Source organism: Tachysurus fulvidraco, chromosome 9, assembly GCF_022655615.1.
Source record: "Tachysurus fulvidraco isolate hzauxx_2018 chromosome 9, HZAU_PFXX_2.0, whole genome shotgun sequence".
NCBI lineage: Eukaryota > Metazoa > Chordata > Actinopteri > Siluriformes > Bagridae > Tachysurus > Tachysurus fulvidraco.
The window spans coordinates 26,360,954-26,383,940 of record NC_062526.1 but is presented as its reverse complement, the minus strand read 5'-3'; the positions used below and the strand labels follow the sequence as shown (position 1 = coordinate 26,383,940).

The window sequence follows — 22,987 nt, the reverse complement described above, 5'->3', positions numbered from 1 at the left end:
AGAAAGTCCAACAGTCTTGCATCAGTCCGACAGCTTACTTTCTGTTTGTTCTCGGTTTTGCATATGTTTTTGCCCCTATATACGCCACCGAGATTAAACCCAAGTCTTCGAAGATTCTAAGCTCCGTCTTGTTTATTCTCTCGTTTAATAAAGTTGCAGAGTAACATGACGCGCTCACATTGCGGTCTTGTTTTCCATTGTGTTTGTTAACTCCGAGTGTGCAATGCATCCTGCGCTAATCCGCAACATAAAAACTAATTAGCAATGTGGGTTTGAAGGGTCACGGCATGGAAGGATGGTAATAGCAGGAGTTCGGCATGGCGAATCGCAGCGGCTTTCCGAGCTGCCGAACGGAACGGGCTGGCGAGAAGAAGAGTCGCGTTTTTTACGGGCGGCACGAAGGCTGTTGCGCAAGTCTTTCGTGAATTTTTTAAAACAACACAGAGACGATTCTAAAAATCAGATACATTTGAAAATATAATGAAATTTAAGAATTTATTATATTATTAATAATATTAATAATAATTTAAAAATCCATAATGAAAAATACAACATAAAAAAACATGTAAACGTACAGGAACAGAACCGTTTCTGGTTCTGGGTAATTAAATCCTGCTCACAGTTTTTGGCTCTGGTGAGTTTAACCACCTAGATAATGTTTTAGAACAACTGTCGGCCCTGTCAACTCTTTCGACCCTGTCGGCCCTGTCAACTCTTTCGGCCCTGTCAACCCTGTCGGCCCTGTCAACCCTGTCAACTCTGCCGACTCTGTCGGCCCCGTCAAATCTGCCAACTCTGTTGCTCTGTGAACTCGGTGGCCCTGTAAGCTCTGCTAATTTTGTCGTCAACTTGGTTGGTGCTGTCGCTCTGTCAACTCTGTCGGCCCTGTCGCTCAGTTAACTCTTGTCAACTCTGCCAACTCTGTCGGCCCTGTCGCTCTGTCAACTCTGTCGGCCCTGTCGCTCTGTCAACTCTGTCGGCCCTGTCGCTCAGTCAACTCTTGTCAACTCTGCCAACTCTGTTGCCCTGTCGCTCTGTCAACTCTGTCGGCCCTGCTGCTCTGTCAGCCCTGCCAAATTTGTCTGCCTTGTTGACTCTGTTGGCCCTGTCGCTCTGTCAACACTGACGGCCTTGTCAGCTCTGTTGGCCCTGTCGCTCTGTTGGCCCTGTCGCTCTGATGGCATCACCGTTACACGGTGCTTCTGCCTTGCCTCTGAATGCGTTCGTATCATGAGTGCATTCACATGAACCTGCCGTTCACGGCCTCACTGCTGTATTGAATCTGATTAATCTATGTATCACATTTTTAATGCAGTGGTAGTGAAACACGCTGAGTTTACCAAACCTCCTAACTTAGCTGCACATCTGTGTGACGGTACATTGTGTTCACACACAGACACACACACACACACACACACACACACACACACACACTGCCTTCTCTCCTTCTTTCCATGTTACTTTTACCAGGAGAGAGCGAGCCGCAAGAAAACATCACAGTTAATTATTGGCAAGCTCAGAATGGTCGGGCTCTTGACAAACGTGTTTTGAGGTTGGTCTGTTTTGCAGAGCAAGCTTCAGCCTGCTGCACCAGATCTGCTTCCCCCCACGTTAACCACTCACTCGTTAAATTTTTCAGACGCTATTCAGTTCCTCATATCTGTCAGAGCGGTTTGCTTCTGTCGCGCTGCTGTTTATTTTTCCATTTGTGGCGTTTCTGCTGCCCGTGCCAGAGCCTCTCAACATGGCCGACTCTCTCTCTCTCTCTCTCGGTTTCCACTTATCTCTCTGTGTTCCGCTGCTCCTCCTGCCTCAGCAGCATGGATGAAACACACTCGCGCTTGTGAACTGTAGATAACAGACGCGTTTTTGGAATACCAGAGAAGCCACACGTTGAGAAAGAAGAAGCATCATGCTGAGCTGAGATGAATGAACCCTTTGAGCGATTATAATAAGCTCTTATAAATAAGCTCGAATTCTAACTCTTCCAATTCTGCGTTCATGTGGTGTATCGTGTATCTGTTCGTATCTGTTCTGGTCTTTGATATCACAGCGTATAAAAGAGAAGATGCCCGGTGCTGCTTTAGGTCTCATTTCTGATCGGTCAGATCCGTCTTTTACATTTTATGCGTTCTGAATTAAACGCATGATGTCTGGGATTTTAATCGGTACAAAATGTACGTTTGGCAAATAGATGCGATGCAAAAGGAATAAAACACACACCAGGGCATGCAGTTATAGGAGGATAATTATTATCCTTAAATCCTGCATCGTAATCAACGTTTATCGGGCCGATTATTTTCCAGCGACAGCAGCGTGACACCTAGCATTCGAGTTGCCAGCTTTCTGTAGCTCACTGAAAACAGCATTGAGCTGAAAGCTACTTGAGACTTCTCAAGCGTATAGCGCTGGTAGGAATCCAGAAGTAATTGGACTTCACGCAGCATGCTGCACTTCAGCGATTGGTCGTTAGGAGCCTGTCGGATCCGAGTCTATTGGCATGCAGAAGCTCTGGTCGTTCCCGCAGCCCGGGTCTTGTTAGCGTGCTCACTCCTTGCTCGGCCTATCAGCATAAACGCTTCTGATCAAAACCTCCTGTTTCCAGGGCAGCTTTCTAGCCATTCCATCAGCTGCCAGTTACAAATTCATCAGAGAACACAGCAGTGAAGTGTGTGTGTTTGTGTGTGTGTGTGTGTGTGTTTTCTCAGGTCCAGTTCAGTCAGGTTTGATCTTAAAGTGGCTGAGGATCGAGTTCCTCTTTTGTTGATACCAGCGTGAGCACGGTTAACCTCTACTTGACGACGAAGGTGTCATTACAGCTCGTCGTTTTGCTCGAGGGTGAAGCGCGCGGATTTCATTTTTTAAAAAACAAAGAACAACGTGAACGCTCAGAGTCGTACCCTGTCACATTCTCCTTTGTACTCGTGCCTTTACCTCTAATCCAAAAAAAGAAGCAGGGGAAAAATATCATGTTTGGCTGCGTTCACAGGACGAGTAAATACAAGTAAAGCAGCTGGATGATTTGTGCACTTGCAAACTCTAATTCCAGCTTCAGGCTAAATCTGTTCCACTGCCTGCTAAAAGAAGGAAAGAAAAAAGTCCTAAACAAAGATATACTGTGGATCATAATTGAGATTTGGACAACGTTGCATATCTCACATACACACACACACACACACGTATTTTTGGTGCCACTGACAACCATTTTAGCTGCAAACTGAACTGAAGCTGTGCTGTTACGGTCTTGTAAACAGTGTAATACTGCAGACACACATCACCATCATCATTATCATCATCATCGTCGTAATCATCATCATCACCATGATTTAAACAGTGGCACTCACTGACATTAACTTGGGTGCAAAGGGGCGGAGACTTTCCTCAGGAACTTAATCTGGGGAATTTTGGAAATATTCCAAATTGGACTTTACAAATAATATAAGTGACGTACCATACGGCTAAGTACGGTGACCCATACTCAGAATTCGTTCTCTGCATTTAACCCATCCAAAGTGCACACACACACACCGTGAACACACACCCGGAGCAGTGGGCAGCCATTTATGCTGCGGCGCCCGGGAAGCAGTTGGGGGGTTCGGTGTCTTGCTCAAGGGCACCTCAGTCATGGCCGGCCCAAGACTCGAACCCACAACCTTATGATTACGAGTCAGACTCTCTAACCATTAGGCCATGACTTGCCTCCAAATGGGAATTTACAGGAATGTATGGGAATTTATGGGAATTATTTGAAAATACAGGGAAATGTATATAAACTATATCATATACAAACATAAATAAACATTTTGTTTGGTCGTAAGCAGACATGCATGCAAATTTTAAAAATGACGTCTTGACGGTGGGGGGGGGGTAGAGAAAGGGTCATCAAAAGATTTGTGCATGTGGTAACACTCCTAATTTAGTGCTTATTAAGAGTTAGTAAGGTAGTTATTAAGTTTAGGTATTGGGTACAATTAAGAATGTAGAATAAGGGCATGCAGAATAAGGCATTAATACGTGCTTAATAAGCACTAATAAATAGCCAATATTCTATTTATATTCATCCTAATAAGCAACTAGTTAAATGGCCCTAAAATAAAGTGTTACTGTGCGTGTTATGGAAGGACGCAAGTACCTGCAGGGGGTTTGGCCTCAATGGCCTTCCAGTAAGCAGTGTGCTGTGTGCAAGTGACCGAGGAAATTCAACTTAAATTGCATTAAACAAAATTATGCTGCAAGATTTTCTTTTAAAACTACAATTAAGTCCCTTGTTATAGGCAACTCTGCAATCGTTTAAAATTCCCATGGAAAGTTTCCAGCCTTGAAAATTACAGGAATTTTGCAACCCTAACTTTAAGGTTTTTTTTTTTTTACACCTGGTCACTTCATGTGTTTTCTGTGATCAGATAGCTACCCGATCGTAAAAAGACCCAGGTCTAAATGCCCTCCGAAACGGATATATATCCGATCGTTCAAACCCCTTCAGGAGGTGGTCTGGGACGCGTTTCAGATGAAACTGGACAGGTGTAAATGCATGTGGTTGTTCAAGCCACGTACGTCAGCGCTATACTCCTCCCAAACGGAAGTACGTCACTCACAGGTGACTCGCGAGTCGTGCATCGCGCCAGAAACAAATGTTTTTCCACCAGCGCTGCTCCGATCTTTCACCCAGGCGTCTCGTTTGGTCTTAAAATGCGCTGCTGCTGCCAGCGAAAATGCAGCAAACAGTAAATGCTGTTTTTTGTAGCAACCGCGTACACCAAAGCGTGTTCCATTTGAATTATCCCGGAAATGAGGTAAAGTATATTAGCATCTTGGGCGGGAGTAGGAAGATCGGATCGATATCCGATTCGCCGAGACGCGTTTATGTGGCCTGATGTAAATGGAACGGTTTTAACAAATCAAACAGCTATCGGATCAGAGACAACACACGGAGTGACCGGGTGTAAAAAGGCCCTAAGAGAAGCCAGATTTCCTGTGCTGAGTGGTTCATAGGGTGATATGTGAACTGTGAACGGTTTTCGAAAGTAAACGTTTAATAAGCATCACAGCTTATTAAGCGTATTTATGTTGTATGTAGTACACGGCGGTGTGTACTTGTCTCCTCGCTTACTCGTGTGCAGACATACTTACAAATACAACTGCCTGTATGTTTAGTTCCTGACACGCTCGTGTGCTCTCTTTGGTACAGACTTGTCGTTTTACTTTCCTTCCCTTTGACAGCATGTGAAGGACACGTAGCCAAGTCCGTAAGTGTGTGTGTGTGTGAGTGTGTGTGTGTACAGGACAGTAAACTCTCTCGTAACACACGCAGCTATGAGAAAGGAAGCGAAGTGAGACGATCAAAGTCTGTACATAAAGTTAGGGAAAATACGATCCGGTCAGGGTTTTAAAGCTTTCAGTGACTCTGGTGTTTATACTTCTTTCTTTTTATTTTATTGAGTGTGTGTGTGTGTGTGTGTGTGTGTGTGTGTTCAGCAGTAATATAGGTTCGGAGTTCAGCAGTGTGCTGTCTCTATACCTCCATCACCTACTCTGGTCCTGTCATCTCTCTCTTTGTTGTGTGTGTGTGTGTGTGTGTGTGTGTGTGTGTGTGTGTGTGTGTGTGTGTGTGTGTGTGTGGACTGTGCTGAGTCGTGCATTTTTAACACTTCTCCCCGAGCCTCAGGCTAGAAAACAAACCATATTTTCCCATTAAACGGGGGACAGATTGAATCGACACAATTTTCTCCCTAGCTCTCTCTTCTTTCTCTCTCTTCTTTCTTTCTCTCTCTCTCTCTTTTTCCAAAACACGTTGCACAACAGCGCTGCAAACGTACACAATGGCTAAGCCTTTGGAAAGCTCCTCCAGCATTTCCAGCTTAAGAACTGAAATCAGATCAGCCTTAACAGCACTAAGGAGTTTTTTCCCCTAATCTCACGGCTCTCTCGGCGGACGAGAGAAAGCGAAGCGATCGCGCTGCAGAGCGTCTACGCCAGAGTCTCGGCACAGACAGGGTTTAGAGATCGATACACACAGATCTTCTGCTGTTCCTCTATGGGAATGCGTCGGCTCTGCCGCGAACACTCCGCCAACCTGTCAGCGCGCACACACACACACACGCCACGTCTGTAAAAATGCAGACAAGCGAGTTCACGTCTAACGTTACAGACAAACCCGCGCGCCCTTATACAGGATCCCGAAGAAGTCACGAGTTTATAACCTCGCTCTCGGTGATAAATATAGAACTTCACAATTTTTCCATCGCAGACTTCGTGAATATCCTGACGTAATATCGTCGTATATTTTATCCTGTTGCTATGGAGATGCGCTACATGGATATGTTTGCGATGGAATTTTTGTTTGTTTATTTCCCATCACTATGCAGCCGAAAGAGTATTTATGTTAAGCTTTAAGGTTTTACAAAGTGATTTGTTCTGTAATTAACAAGGCGACGGTTAGTTAGACCCAGCTGTCTGCCCCCTTCTGCATACATGAGCTCACAGGTGTCCACGAGGCGTCCCGTCCGCTCCGGCGTTCGGTTACCGTTGGGAAAAGCAGGACATCCGAAAGGTCAGACTGAAGACGCGGACGTCTTATGGGGTTGTTTTCAAAGGGTATTTTATGGAAAAGTTCCAGTTGTCCAGACGCCTTCAGCAAAGCTTCACACAAAAGTAAACAAGCGGTACGTGAGACGAGGCATTTCAGGGCGTTGGCTTCGCGGTCCGTCCGCTCCTGCGTATCAGTTCTGCTCACCGCTAGTGTCGTAATCTCGGATATTCAGGTTGTTACTTTTACCGTAAAATTTACTTCTCCATGCAGTCAGTCAGTCAGTCAGTGACTGTCCTTCCTCTTCCTCTGAAACTATTGCTCACTTGTAATTCGTGGCAGCTGGTCAGTGCTCTCGTACTGACGCCTTCGGGAACGGTTCCTTCTGACGTCTGCAGGGCGGGAAGCTGTAGAAAGCCATAAACGCTCAAACATTTTAAGGAGGTAATCAGGGTTCCTACTGTTGAACTCAGTCTCTCTACACACAAACACACACACACACACACACACACACACACGTTTCTTTCCAGCTGTGTTTTTATAACGTAACAAACCAGGGTTCCGTCTCAAACCGCATGCTAGTGCACTAACACTTATCCCCCTATCACAGGGTTTTCTCTCAGCCTTAGCTTTTATTTACTTTCCTTTAAACGCACGGTCGATTTAGGTTTTCAATTCGAGATGCAGATCAGCAGCGGTCATGGCGACGGCGGGTGTAATTTGTCAACACACTCGACAGAGTGGGACGACTCGGCTGTGACGTGTCGTCCGGTGAACGTGTCGAGTAACGTTGTACAAGGAGTCGAAGCGTAGACGTTTGTGCATCTGTGATGTAGAGACACATCTTGTCGCACGAGCTCGACACACTTTGTGCTGCTTCTGATCTTAAATCCAGTTCCGTGACCCTGGCGCTCTCGGGCTTATCTGGCGGTTTGTTGTCGAGGCCGTGGTGCAGAAGGCGGGAATGCGTTAGTGTGTTTTGACTCCGGTGCCATGTGTTGGTTTGGCACGTGGCTGACCAGAGGACGCCGACCGGCAGCACCTGCCTGTGCCGGTCTCATTGTGCCGGTCTCTCAGGCTTGATCTATTAATCCACAAGGATACTGTGGGGACTCGCGGTGGGGTTAATGTCCCATACCTGAGCCACACTGACCGCACCGCTCTGTGAGGATCGTCCTTATGCGACGTGTAAGGATTTCTCTTCCTTCTTTTCGTCTCGCTGCAAAACAAACATTTAATTTGCTGCAGTTTTGTGTAAAATCCTCAAAAATCCGTATTTTTCTGTTTGTCCCTGTGCCTTACTATATGAGTGCTTTACTGAGTGCTTCTCTTTCCTTGTTGCTAAGAGACACGTGTTAAGTGAATGTTTCAAACAGCCACTGCACAAGCTGCTTTTCCACCAATGGGCCTTTCCTCTGTGGCGCCGTCACATGACTTGGCTGCCATTTGTCTTTTACTTGGCCTCAAGGTGGGGAGTAATACTCCTAGCAGCTGCTGCAAGCATTTCCGCTACAGCTCACCCTCACTCTCTCTCTCTCTCTCTTTGTCTCTCCCTGTCTTTCTCGCTGTCTCTCCCTCTGTCTCTCTCTTTCTCTGTTTTTGTCTCTTTCTGTGTCTCTGTCTCTCTCTGTCTCTCTCTCTCTCACCCTCTCTCTCTGTGTGTCTCTCTCCCGCTCTGTCTCTGTGTGTGTCTCTCTCTCTCTCTCTCTCTCTGTCTCTGTCCCTCTCTCTGTCTCTGTCCTTCTCTCTCTCTCTCTGTCCCTCTCTCCCTCTCTCTGTCCCTCTCTCTCTCTCTGTCCTTCTCTCTCTCCGTCTCTCTCTATCTCTCTCTGTCCCCCCCCCCCCCCTCTAGTCCACATGTATAAGGAGATAAAGTCTGGCTCTCTGTAATAAAGCTCTGTGCCGTTTCAGCTTGGCTTTACATCGTGTGCAGATTCGTCGTATGATTGAATCTGTCGATCTCTCGGTCTTTGCCAGAACTGATTAAAAAAAGAAATAAAGCAGAATATGTAGGAAACGTGTCCGTGTTACAGCGCGTTCATCACCACCACACGACCAGGTCACCAGTTCAGCGAGAGGCAAAGTTCAGACTGAGGTTTCCTCATTTCCGAGTGAATTATTTATAACTCGACAAAACAGACACTGTAACGTTTAATAAGAAGCCTCTCTACAACACGTGTGGGCCGACGGTCTGTCAGTCACTCGCTTCACTTCCTCCAGCTTCGCTTTGCTAACTCGTCAGCGATGTCCGTACGGAGCCGCACAGGTGAGACGTCGTAAGGAGAGCACCGTGGACAACGACACGGTATGTTCATGTTAACATCCAACTCTGTCGCCCATATTTTTGGCGCTTCTTCACACTTGAGTAGCTGTAGAGTTTGTGTTCGGACCTGGACGCTCTCTGGCACAAGTCGTATCCGTGACTCTTGTGTCCAACAAACTCACTTCACTGTGCCAGTCACATGGGGCAAGGAATCTGATCACGGGGCAAATACAGCAAGAACCTCACAGGAGCCCAGCAACCCGAAAATATCCCAGAAACGGCTGTTTCTGAAACTATCTCTCTGTCTCTCTCTCACTTGCTCACCCTCTCTCGCTTTCTCTCTCACTCGCTCTTTCTCTCTCACATTCTCTCTCTCTCTCTCTCTCTCTCTCTCTGTCTCTCTCTTTCCCCATCTCTCTCACTCGCTCTCTCTCACATTCTCTCTCTCTCTCACTCACTCGCTCTCTCTCCCTCACATTCTCTCTCTCTCACACACTCTCTTCACCCACACACATACTCCTCCTAATCATTCTTCACCACTTTTACTGGTTTCCAGCTCTCTAATTGGTCTTTACACGGTTGTCCAGTGTGTAACCACATCCAGCACCCTGCAGCACTGCTGTGGTTGGCCCTTACACCATCCTGCCTCGTATTACCTTCTTGCCCTGTTCCTACGAACCTGCCTAAGTGCTAACAGTCTATTGTACTTACTTATATATTTATCTATCTGTCTGTCTATCTGTCTGTTTATCCGTTATTTATTCTACTCTTTTTAAACAGCTGGAATGGGTTCGAATTCTCATCGTCTCCAGTTCACGGTCTGGCTGAACAAGAGTTAATAAAGACTATGGCATAAAATTTGCCCTACCCCTGTTACCCTTAACTAAAGCTAGCGACGTGAACTAATACATTACTTTTTACCTTTTATATTCTGCCCCGAAGCATCGTGTCTTTCCGAGTGGCCCATCGTTCTCTCGACGGAGATCAAAACATCGTAGCGATCGGTTTCGGGATTCTGTCTCGATGATGAGTTTAGTGTTTGTCGTGTTAGCCTTCGAGCTACGAGAGTGTGAGTGCCATTGTACATTTCCTTCAGTCCGGTCTCTTTATATTCCTAATACCGGAGGATTATAACAGTGTTGTGATCAGTTATAAGCCTTTCTGAAACATCGAGGAGTCATTTATTATTAGCCATTAAAATATTTTAATGCGTATATAAACTGAACACTGAGGTTTTGTAGGTTTTTCTCTGCCTTTTCTGTGCTGATTTTAGATATAAATAAATATACGTAAAATGAAAGAAATGTTATTTCCGGACCATAAATATGTCAGTGGTGTCAGGACCACATGCTGCTGATTCAGCCTTTCCTGAAAAACCCGTCTGTTTTGATAAACGAGTTTAAAAGTACGTCCGCAAAAATATTTACCATAAAAATCCTCCCTTGCTGAATTTTTTTAGTTTTGCCGGTAAATCAGGCACTGACTCAACAGCCTGCCTTTTCTTGCCTCCGCCGGACGCGTTAAAGACTTTATTGGCGTTTCTCCCGCTGAAGGGGTGGCACCGATCGGCACCGGGCGTCTCCGAGCAGTTTTTTCGCCGCTCGAGCTCTAGTCGTTGTTTTGGTTCGGTCTCACCGGGGCTTTGTGTGTAATTACATTTAATTAGCTTTTGATTAAGACGTTTTCCTGTAACCGTCGTTTTTCTCTGCACAAATCCACGTCCTTCAGTTTTTTTAATTTTTTTTTTAAATTATTTTGATCTCGTGGCTCGAAGGCGAACTCGAGTTCCCAGTGTTTAGGTTTGTTGCCACGGTTACGTTCCAACGCAGGTCACATATCAAGAGTCCTGAAAATGACACACAGCTGGTCGACACGGGGGGAAAAAGGGTGGTAGAAATTTAAACTTTCAACAAGAATAAAATAAACGTAATGAAATCCGTCGACTACGAATTATAAAGCAGGAGTTTTTTTTTCCTTAAACAGAGAATTAAAGGTCAATGTCTACATCTGTTTAGTTGTATTTAAACCCAAAGTGGGCGTGGCCTAAACCGACCACACACCTCGGATGCAGAAATCTTAGTGCGGCGAGTCTGAGACTTTCTCGAAGGTGGTTGTTTTTCTTGCGATGTGGTCTAAAGATTTTACTCGAACAACGAACGAAAGCTGTTGACATGCCGTCTGAAGTCTAATCTTTCTTTGTTCCTCGAGCTTCGTATCTAACAGCGTTTAAACTCTACAGGATCGAAGTCTCGATAACATCATTGCGCCCTCTCTCCTCCTCTCCTTTATCTCTCTATATGTTTATATCACGTTATCTGTTCATTCTGTGTGCTGTTACTCGTGCACTAGAGAAGTCTCTTCCACTTTAAAGTCTCATGAGACTATAACCACTGTAGAAGGGTGTGTGTGTGTGTGTGTGTGTGTGTGTGTGTGTGTGTGTGTGTGTTTGTAATGGAGCATTTCTGAAATCTTGCTCAACCAAAATCTTGCTTGGAATGCCAGTGAATCGTCCCACTCGAGCAGCACGATCGCTCCGGGCCCTTTTCCCCTTCTCGTCTTTGCTTCCTCACATGTTTAGACTCGATGAGCCGCGCTTCAGGAGCCTTAGTCACAACACAAAACGACAAATATCCCATCTCGGCTTAATCCTCAACCGTTTTCCCGCACACAGACGTCGCAGCCGTAGCCCACAGACGCTCGCTGTGAGGCGGCTCAGCGACGCCGGGTCCTGACTCGCTCCTTTAACTCCACGTTAGCAGTGTGTTGACAAGGTTATGACCGGTCTTTATTAGCTGTCATGTATCACGGAGCTGTCACGTTCTCATGTCTGATTGGGTGGAAAGTGTTGATTCTCTGAGAGTAGCCACAGGTTTATGTTCTAGCATCGTTTCCATAGTAACCTAGCAACACCATTTACTCGATTTAACACGGCGTACGCTTTTCTGCGTCGGGATGTTTAACATTTAGGAACGGCATCTCCAGGGTCAACAGCGAGCAGTAACTTTAACGTTTCTTACATCTGTTGTTTCTATGGTAACAACAATATCAGTCTTTTCTATAGTAACCTTGCCTGTCGTCCCTATAGTATCCCTATCTGTTGTTTCTATGGTGACATTGCCTGTCGTCCCTATAGTATCCCTATCTGTTGTTTCTATGGTGACATTGCCTGTCGTCCCTATAGTACCCCTATCTGTTGTTTCTATGGTGACCTTGCTTGTCGTCCCTATAGTACCCCTATCTGTTGTTTCTATGGTGACTTTGCCTGTTGTTCCTATAGTACCCCTATCTGTTGTTTCTATGGTGACCTCGCCTGTCGTCCCTATAGTACCCCTACCTGTTGTTTCTATAGCAACGTTGTCCGTCTTTTCTACAGTAACAGCACCACACCGACTACACCTACGGCCCATACATTTAAGCTATTGTAGCTGTTTAAACACCAAAATAAAACCCATCACAAATTTGTTGAGGTTTTCTCGAGAACACGTTTTTTTTTTTTTTTTTTTTTAATCGCATACGGAAGGAAGGTTTAGGACAGCGGCCTTGCATTTGTTTTTCCTCTGTCTGTTATCAATATGTTGTCCTTTTATCAATATAAAACAATATTGTTTATCGTAGTGTATTTTCACTGTTTATTTTCCCATAGCCGCACAACCCCCAAGGGTTTATTCCTCTTCCATAAAACAGCATAAAACTGAAGCAGCATGTGGAGTAAACACCGAGTTACTCGGCCAGCGTGTGTACTGTATGGATAACGCTACGCTGAAACACAGAGCAGTGTTTAAGGCCCTCAGGCATGGTGTGTGTGTGTGTGTGTGTGTGTGTGTGTGTGTGTGTGTGCGCACGCGTGTTCCTGCTTGTCCAAGTGCCAGTGCGAGCTGGACCAGCGCCCGTCGTCTCATGCACTAATATCTTCTTTATGAGTGCTCTGGCAGCTCGGTTGCATGAGTGCCCTCGTGCTGTTCAGCTTCTCTCTCTTTTTTTTTTTTTTTAGTCGGTAATTCTGCTAACGTGGACCAGATGCATCCTGTTGACTGTGCACTCGGATTTATTTATTTAGCAGCAATGCTGCTGTTTGCAGGACTCCAGTGGAGGTGTGTGTGTGTGTGTATATGTATATAAGAGCAGCTCTGTACAGTAATTAAGAGTTACTGTGTAGTGTATTTGTGTGTTGATTATTTCATGACTTGCTCTGAGGGTTTGGGAGAAATTAAATGATCTAGGCTCCTTTCCACTGGCGGGGTGTGTGTGTGTGTCTGTGTGTGTGCGCGCCTAAACAAGTTCAAGTCGAGATCCGAGATTCAGCCAATCCGCTGAGCAGGAATCGAGACTCCGCCTAGGTTTTCCAATCAATCCACTCCAGAATCACTCAGTATCCTGAACCACATAATACACTGACTCCCTGAATCACTCAGTATCCTGAACCACACAATACACTGACTCCCTGAATCACTCAATAAATTGACTCTCTGAATAACCCAATACCATGACTCCCTGAATCATTCAATACACTGATTCCCTGCATCACCCAATACTGTGACTCCCTGAATCACCCAATACTGTGACTCCCTGAATCACCTAATACATTGACTCCCTGAATCACCCAATACCTTGACTCCCTGAATCACCCAATACCTTGACTCCCTGAATCACCCAATACCTTGACTCCCTGAATCATTCAATACGGTGACTTTCGGAATCACTCAATACGGTGACTCTCTGAATCACTCAGTATCCTTAACCACACAATACACTGTCTCCCTGAATCACTCAATACGGTGACTCTCTGAATCACTCAGTATCCTTAACCACACAATACACTGTCTCCCTGAATCACTCAATACGGTGACTCTCTGAATCACTCAGTATCCTTAACCACACAATACACTGTCTCCCTGAACCACACAGTACCCTGAGTCACTCAATACACTGACTCCCCGAATCACTTGGTACACTGAATTACTCAGTACATTGAAGCTCTCGGTGCACTGAGGGGGAAAAAAAACCCTCCTCCAATTGATGTGAAAGTAGATCCCCATAATCTTGACCACAGACGGGACTTCATCTAAATTTAGCTCTTTTTCGCTTTTTTCCTCAGACAGAAAATGTTTTCCCTCACATGTATACGCCTCACAGACATACGTGATCTTTATACATCGTGTCTGATTTGTACAGCAGACCTGCGCTTTACACACTCCAGCTCTACAGAAGCAGTGACTTGAGAGTAGGTGACATTTAAAAAAAGCTGAAGAACAATGTGATTGAATTATACAGCTTGTTTTTCTGCTTTATTTATTTACGTTGTTGTTGTTGTTTTCCTCATGAAAGCGCTCCTCTGGTGGCCCTGCCAGACAATCCCAGCCTGTAGAGAACCCGATGAACAGGCTGTACGCCGTTTGCCAAATAATTTTCACTCAGTCAGCACAATCAGGCCGAATCCTGCGCAGCTGCCTGAGAGCCCTCGCTCTGTAGATCAGCTTTTTTTAATAAGCAGATGGTAAACACGCTGCGTTGAAGCCAGTCCGCTGAGCAGGAATCAAGACTCCGCCTGGATTTTCCACTCAATACACTGACTCTCTGAATCACTCAATACACTAGCTTCCTGAATCACTCAATACACTGACTCTCTGAATCACTCAATACACTGGCGTCCTGAATCATTCAATAAACTGATTCCCTGAATCACCCAATACACTGGCATCCTGAATCACCCAATACACTGGCATCCTGAATCATTCAATAAACTGATTCCCTGAATCACCTAATACACTGGCATCCTGAATCATTCAATAAACTGATTCCCTGAATCACCTAATACACTGGCATCCTGAATCATTTAATACACTGATTCCCTGAATCACCCAATACACTGGCATCCTGAATCACTCAATACACTGGCTTACTGAATCACTCAATACACTGACTCTCTGAATCACCCAATACCGTAACTCCCTGAATCACCCAATAAACTGACTCCCTGAATCACTCAATACGGTGACTCCCTGAATCACTCAATATATACTGGCCCCATGAGTCACTCAATACTCTCACTTTCTGAATCACTCAATACATCGAATCTCTCAATGCACTGCGTACGTTTTAACACTCACACACATAATATATTCACAATTAAGCGTTTCTCTGTACGTAAGAAAAAGGATTAGAGGATGAATATGTGGAGTTTTGAGAAACTCGAAGGCAGAAAACTTGGAGACAAAACAAGTGACTGTGGTTGGGATGAGGCTGCTTTGCTTGGTTGCCCACCCATTAGTAGAGTTCTCTCTGTGTGTGTGTGTGTGTGTGTGTGTGTGTGTGTGTGTGTGTGTGTGTGTGTGTGTGAAGGCAGGAAATCAGACATTCTTGAGTGCTGCGGGCTGCAGCTGGCTGCTGATTGGAAGCAGGCAGGGGTCACAGATTTTCACGTTGCATACTGGGATATCAGGGTGGCCCCTCTCTAAAACCTCAGAGATACAGGGAGGCCTCTCTCAGGGCATTCTAGGACAGCACAGAGCCTCTCCCATGAAGAGATTGCAACACACACACACACACACACACACACACAGCTGATTTTCGCAGTAACTAATAGAGACATGCCGTCCTGGCCTCCGCATTTTGTTTGAACTTAATAAGGGAAGATGGTGGAGTTCACAAAATGACAACCTCATCCACACCCAGTTAAAGTGATCATTCAGTTTAGCTTTAAACTTGCATTTAATACGGCGCAAGTCAACAAGTTCGTGATGTGAAACTTGGGAGTGTGTTTAGTAACAGTTCCTCATTTTTATTTTTTATTTATTTATTTTGAGTGCCTGTTCTTCTCCTTACAGCTGAGAGGATGAGAGATGGTGACGGTGTTATCTGTCTATCGCCTGGCAAGTTCTTAACACCGTCGTGTTGATACGCGAAACAGGAAACAGGAAGTGTGGACATATCTCAGAAATTCTTTAAAGTGTCGCCACCAAACTTGGCTGGTATGTTTAGTAAAATGTCCCGACGCCACTGAAAACAGGAATTGGCCTGATGTATCAAAATGGAGTCTAGCCAAAAAAATCGCTCGGCCCCCTGAATCGCTTGATTTTACCATCACATAATAAATACACATGAAAGAATGAATAGAATTTCAGGTGTAAAATCTGTGTGTATGTGAGAGAGAGAGAGAGAGAGAGAGAGAGAGAGAGAGAGAGAGAGCAGGTTTGCACATGATTAATCATTATAATTACTTAAAAAGACTGTGTTAACTTCAGTACAGCGGACATGCTCGGCATTGCTAATCAGCTTTCCGCTCTTTACCTCAAGTCAGTCTGCAAGAGGCTTATTTTTGGGCGTGTGTGTATGAGTGTGTGTGTGTGTGGTTGGTTGGTGCTTACTAAATGAGGTTCCAGGTCTTCTTAAGTCTAAAGTAAATGTGTTGGCTATGTAGAAACATCTGATCTTGCAGATCCTGTTCTGCACACACACACACACACACACACACACACACACACACACACACACACACACACACACACACACACAGTCAGTGTTAAAACCCTGCTGACATTAAACAGACAATGTTTTGTCTTAACGTGCAGAAAAAGTTGAGATTTTCGCATTTCCCGCGAGGGCATCTTGACTTTTGCCACAGTTTCGCTCGCTGCCAAATTTCTGACATCCGACTAAAACGTCGCCTCTTCGACTCGATTCGAGTCCGAAACGCTTTCACCGCAGTCGAGTTTACTCTGAAGCGAGCGTACCCCGTAGTCTCGGCCGCGCGTTCGACTTTCTTCCGTGTCGTCTCCTGTGTGAAGAAGCGCACAGAGGCGAAGAACAGGCCAGATGTTCAGACAGACTAATCGCTACACAAAACCGTAACTACGTCTGTAAAAGAAGGAGTCCAGGGCAGGGTTTAGTGCACTAACCTTCAGACCTGACTAGACACGTCCGGGAGTAAACATTTCCATAAGGGATCAGACGACGGCTTCTGAGAACAATCAGACTCGTGACTAATTGTGTATAACACACATCAGTCTGTCTCGTAGCCGCCATCGTGGCCTGACACCGGGAGTCTGCAGCTGTATAAGACGACAAAGCCACGCTCGTTTGTAGCAGATTCCGTAACTATAAAAGGATAAAAAGTATGATGTTGACTTAATTAAGTACCTTTTTGTATTTCCTGCAGAGTAAGAAGAGTAAAGCATTTAAGGACTTGCTGTTCTAGGAAAAGGACTATAGGAGGACAGGAGCTTATTTATTCCTGGTTTATACACTGTGTGTGTGTGTGTGTGTGTGTGTGTGTGTGTGTGTGTGTGTGTGTGTGTGTGTGTGTGTTGTCACTTTCTTATCTGTTGTGTGTGTTTGTGTGAGTCTATTTCCAGTCAGTTGAATATGACAGTTAGTGATAAACATGCTTCTGATAAGGACTCTCTCTCTCTCTGTCTCTCTGTCTCTCGCTCTGTCTCTCTCTCTCGCTCTGTGTCTCTCTCTCTCTCTGTCTCCCTCTCTCGCTCTGTCTCTCTCTCGCTCTGTCTCTCTCTCTCTGTCTCCCTCTCTATCTTTCTCTCCCGCTCTTTCTGTCTCTCTCTCTCACTCTGTCTCTCGCTCTCCCTCTCTCTGCGTCTTATCTGTAATCTCCTCCTGCAGATTGTGTTGGCTGAGTTCTGTTCTGACTGCTGGTGCACTGACTGTGTGTGTGTGTGTGTGTGTGTGTGTGTGTGTGTGTGTGTAATGTGTATCAGGGGACGTTTCTGTTTGACAGGAAACAGCCCACCGCTAACACACAGTAGCAGGAGCAGCTCTGTTAACAGCTGGCAGAAACAAACCATATGTATTTATTACTGTTATTATTATTATTATTACTATTATTATTATTATTATTAGGGATTTAGAGTGTAGGAATTAGAGTGTAGAGCGAATTGAGGAAACGACGTGACGGTTTCTGCCGTGAGACTTCAGTGTAGGGACTTTTGCAGTCACTGGTTCTGAACCCAGCTGAAGCACCAACAGGACATGAAGTATGTCACATAACATGCTAAGTTCTATTAGGATTGTGAGATCATCTGCCGCGTGCCGTCGTCCTGTCGTGTACCCCTAACCATCGCCGACTGTAGCCGCTATTTTTATTACTGACTGTGAACCCAGCGTCATGATTCGAATCGTAAACCCAGTAGTGCGAATGGAACCGGATCATCACTCGAACACTGTGTCACCAATCAAAGCATGAAGTCTGTATCGGGACTCGAACCGTGAGACGAACGTTTCGGAAGCACCCCATGAGTTTAAATGCAAGAAGAAAACTCTTATTTGTATTATTTGTTGTCATTGCTGATATACCGAGTGTTTATATATTCATCTTGTTTGTGGACTTGTTTTTACTGTAGAAACGAAAAGCTGTTATAGCAAACTGATCAAATAAGTGTTTAAAACTGGCTGTCTGATGTATCTCAAGCTTGAACAATGAAATAAAAATCACTATGTAGAGATATAGAGGTGCTGCATTTGTAGTTTAATTAAGTTTAATATTCTCTCTCTCTGTCTCTCTCTCTCTCGCTCTGTCTCTGTCTCTCTCAACTCTCTCTCGGTCTCTCTGTGTCTCTCTCTGTCACAACTCTCTCTGTCTCTCAACTCTCTCTCTGTCTCTGTCTCTCTCTCCCTCTCTCTCGCTGTCTCTCTCTCCCTCTCTCTCTCTGTCTCTGTCTCTCTCTCTCTCGGTCTCTCTCTCTCCCTCTCTCTCTCTGTCTCTGTCTCTCTGTCTCTCTCTGTATACCCCCCCTCTCCCAGAACAGAAGATGCTATGATAGAGCAAGAGTGTGTGCATGAGTGTGTGCGCTGAGCTCCACCCCGCTCCGTCCTGCCAGTCCCCGAATGGCACAGGGAAATCAGCAGATTGACACTCAAGTTCTGCAAAAACTGCGTCAGAAGTTTCCAGAAGTGCCAGAAGGCGTGGTCTCTCAGTGTGTCGTACAGGTGGGCAGGGCAGTGTACAGTAGTGGGCGGGGGTAATTCAAACATTTTTTGTAAAATCTCATTCTCTCTCTCCCTCTCTCTCATTCTCTCTCTCTCTCTCTCTCTCCCAGAATAAGAACGACTTGGCAGCGTGTTGTGAGTACCTGACCCAGGTGAGTCCCAGCTTCCTGTACAGCGAGGGCAGCCAGAGTGTGACAGACCTGCGCAATCACATGACCCAGCTCAACGTGGGCGTGACACAGAATACCCATGGTGCCGTGCAGCACGAGCCAGTGAGGATGAACGGCAGCAGGACTCTCTCACACAGCCTGAGTGACGGGCCGGTCAACGGTCCCCCGACTCCGGCCTCTGACTTCTACCAGGCAGAGTCTCAGTCTCACACACACACGCCCGCCTTTTGTGTAATGGAGCAGACGCGAAAGCCACAGCCACCGCATCACCTCGGCCTGTACCAGCTTGGGGTCAAAGGTCAGGTCTCGTCCACACCCCTTTCTGCCACACCTCGTTTTAACCCCATCACAGTGACTTTGGCCCCCAATGCCGGTCGGAACACACCCACTTCGCTGCACATTCACGGTGGGCCTCCGGTCGGCCCCAACAGCCCCAACTCCATCTATATCCGGCCTTACGTCGCCCAGATCTCGCACCCAGGCGGCTCGCACCACCAGACCTCACACGTTTACATGCCCATCAGCTCACCCACCAACCCGCAGCCCCCATCGGCCTTTCAGGCTCCATCCACCGCAGCCTCTCAGGCCTCTTCCTCATCTTCCTCGTCGTCATCCTCATCTGTGCCCTCATCTTTACCAGTGATGGCGGCGGCCCCCTCACTCGCAACCTCCATTAGCCAGTTTAACATTCAGAACATCTCCACAGGGCCTAGAAAGAACCAGATCGAGATTAAGCTAGAATCTCCACAGAGAGTGGGTGGAGCTGCTGCCGCCGGCGCTGCTACAGCGACGCTGATGTGCTCTGCCTCTGCTCCTCGACCAGCCTCGGTTTCTGGCTCGTCGTCCTGCCCTTCACCTTCCTCCTTGTCCTCCACTCCGCTCTCTATAGAGGGGGCGGGGCTTAGCCGAAGCCAACCCACTGTCTATATCGCTGCCTCTCCTCCCACTGCCGCTGCCATGACGACGCCGTCAGAAGAGTGTGCGCTGATTCCGCCTTCCGGACGCTCGCAGCCTAAATTCTACATCTCCGCTAATGCGGCTTCAGACGAGGGTGGCGCTCGGAATCCGCCCACAGTCTACATATCGGCCAATCCCGCTCTTCCTGGTGTGACGGGAGGGCGGAGCCTAGGCGGCCAAGTCAGCATGGGGCCTGCCTACATCCATCACCATCCACCCAAATCCCGCAGCTCGGTGGGGGCGGGAGGCGTGGCTACATCTCCTCGCGTCGTGGTGACGCAGCCCAATACCAAATACACCTTTAAAATCACGGTGTCGCAGAACAAACCACCAGCTGTGTCCCCCGGGGTGGTGTCGCCCACCTTTGAGCCCACCAACATGCTCAGCGTCCCTGCAGATCAGCACTACCCTGAGCCTGAGGCCATCAGTCTGCCCGAGCCACTCTCACCCAACCGAGACCTGAGGGCCACAGAGAGCCGCCGGCCCAGCATGGGCTCTGATGATGCTGCATACACACAGGGTAAGTGCATGTGCGAGTGTGTGTGTGTGCGGATGTGTGGGCACGTTATGACTGATTGGATAATCGTGGTTCATTGTAATGAAATTCTGCCACACATCTGGCTTTCACTCCACAGTGTCCTCAGCACCTCAGAGCTGTTAGGGGCGGAGTCTAACTTTTTGATTGACAGCTTAGCTGAGTGCTGTGACAGAGCTGTAGAAGTGACTCAGTTCCTTTTCCCTTTGCTCTGGCACTTACATGTACTTGACTGTATTTAGCAGACGTCCGTATCCAAGGCGACTCGCATTTAGCTCACTTAATATGTGCCTCAGCGCGGTTAGATAGTCTGGTGGCCGAAGAGGAAGAAGTTAAGTCTGTTTGTTTATTTATACATTTTTGGTTTTTTATTCTCATTTTTGAAATCTAAAAGTGAGAGGGTGGTAATGCCCCACCCACCCCCACCCCCACCCACCCCCACCCCCCCAGCCTGAGGCCTGCTGCTCACCAGCCTGCTGCATGGTTCTAACTCAGTAGTAGTAAAAGTTTTTTTCTATTACTATTTTCCGCTCAGCACTGCCAAGTGGAGAGTGTGTGTGAGTGTGTGAGTGTGTGAGTGTGTGAGTGTGTGAGTGTGTGAGTGTGTGTGTGTGTGTGTGTGTGTGTGTGTGTGTGTGTGTGTGTGTGTGTGTGTGTGTGAGTGTGTGTGAGTGTGTGTGAGTGTGTGAGTGTGTGTGTGTGTGTGTGTGTGTGTGTGTGTGTGTGTGTTCAGTCCATTGTCAACAGTACGGAAATTCATGTTCAGGGATCACACACACACACACACACACACACACACACACACTGGGCTTGTGCATAAACCTTGTGCACTCACATGCTCATTTAAAACCCTCTCACAATACCAGAATTTATCAGCTTTTTGTGTGTGTATGCGCTCAGTACAGTGCTCATCAGAGGGAGTTAAAGTGACTTGGACTGAGGTGTGTGTGTGTGTGTGTGTGTGTGTGTGTGTGTGAGAAATGTGCAACAGCATTGCAGTATTTACCTTATATGGATTTTTGTCCTGATGACGTGCAAGTCATTGACCGGGTAGTTAGTTAGTGTGTGTGTGTGTGTGTGTGTGTGTGTGTGCGTGTGAGTGTGAGAGAGATTATAATTCCTGGCATGGCTCAAATTAAAAAAAAACCCTTGTGGGGACATTCGGCTTGACCCCAAAGTGACCTGAAATTATTTATTTCTCCTTGACGAGAGATTTAACGACTTGCTTATTAAAATTCTTCAAAAATAAATTAACTGCTAAATTATTTATTTGCTTACATTCTTGCTAATACTTCATTTACCTTCATATTTATTTAATCACCTCCTTCCTCGATTAGTTATTTAATCGCTCATTGCATCCTTAACTTTTTTAATTAAGTAAATTATTAGTTAGTATTTTATTAATGATGAATTTACTAAAACAAATATAAAATAAATAAACATGTAAAATTAAGTACTAACTACATAGTTATTTTTATTTATTATTTACAACAACACATCATTCAGCCTGATGACCAACATATACATTTAATTTATTTTTGTAAAAATTTGTAATTATGTTTATATACTTAAATACAAACACTTCCTTTTGGTTACTGAGGTGAAGTACAAGGAAGCAGTCATAATTATCACAAGGATAATAAGAGGCCACGGTGTGTGTGTGTGTGTGTGTGTGTGTGTGTGTGTGTGTGTGTGTGTGTGTGTGTGTGTGTGTGTGTGTGTGTGTGTGTGTGTGTTTAAGAGACTCAGCGTGACTCATGATGTCCTGTTAGTAGGAAGTGGATCATTGTTTGTTTCTCTAATTTAACCCTGAACCCCGTCCGGCTCTGTGGTTCCGGTTGTGTCGGAGTGTCAGGAGCAGCGAGCGGTGCATCAGTGCATCTCTAACATCCAGCGTTCCCTAAATCCCAGCGTGTATATATATATATATATATATATAAATATGTATGTGTTGATTATGTTTTTTTATTATCTTCATTAAAACCATCCACTGTTGATTTATAGACAGTTTGTTCTGTTAAAAACTTTCCAGCACTATACAATGGTGATTAGGTTAAATGTTATTTATAGACCTGCTTGGTGTTCAAGTTTGTCTTCAACCCCATTCAGTTTGATGTTTCCAGACCGAATGATTCTAAAACTGAGGAAGAAATCTCCCTTTAAAGGTGCGGTCTCCGTCGTTTGAGAAACGCTTCAGAAAACCGAGTCGGGCCGACAAACAAAACAAAAACAAAACAGACGTGTAGCCAATGAGCAGAAAGGGGCGTGTCTTGTCGATATGGGCGGAGAGAGTGTTCAGTGTGCATGTGTGACATCAACAGAAAGCGGTTTTAACATCGACATGGAGGATAAAAACAAAGAAAGAAAGAGAAGAAAGACTTACGATAAGGACAAGAAGTAGGACGTGTTAATATAGGATCAGCTTTCCAGCGCTGGAGAGAACTGAAGGAGCAGGAAGTTGGCCACATATTCACAGGATGGAGTTTCCCGAGTCAATAACTCCTGAGCTATGTATGTATGTGTGGGCGGAGCTATCGATACAGGGGTGGGACCCATTTGGGTTAGGGGCGTGTTTGTTTTGGTGATTTCAAATGTCA

The 22,987-nt window shown here is 45.8% G+C and overlaps 1 protein-coding gene across 9 annotated transcripts in view; it reads left to right on the top strand.

Moving 5' to 3' along the window:
• Positions 1-22,987, top strand: part of tab2 (TGF-beta activated kinase 1 (MAP3K7) binding protein 2) — a 33,043-nt gene that overhangs the window by 3,899 nt on the left and 6,157 nt on the right. For 4 of the 9 annotated variants that reach the window (XM_047818042.1, XM_047818044.1, XM_047818048.1 and 1 more), the window contains exons 2-3: positions 18,543-18,728; positions 18,839-20,375. In XM_047818042.1, coding sequence (XP_047673998.1) covers positions 18,627-18,728; positions 18,839-20,375 — 1,639 coding nt within the window. In that variant the 5' untranslated portion in view covers positions 18,543-18,626. Of the gene's footprint in view, positions 1-8,809; positions 8,832-18,542; positions 18,729-18,838; positions 20,376-22,987 lie in introns of those variants that run through there. The other 5 variants (XM_047818043.1, XM_027174119.2, XM_047818046.1 and 2 more) reach the window with 3 other exon arrangements.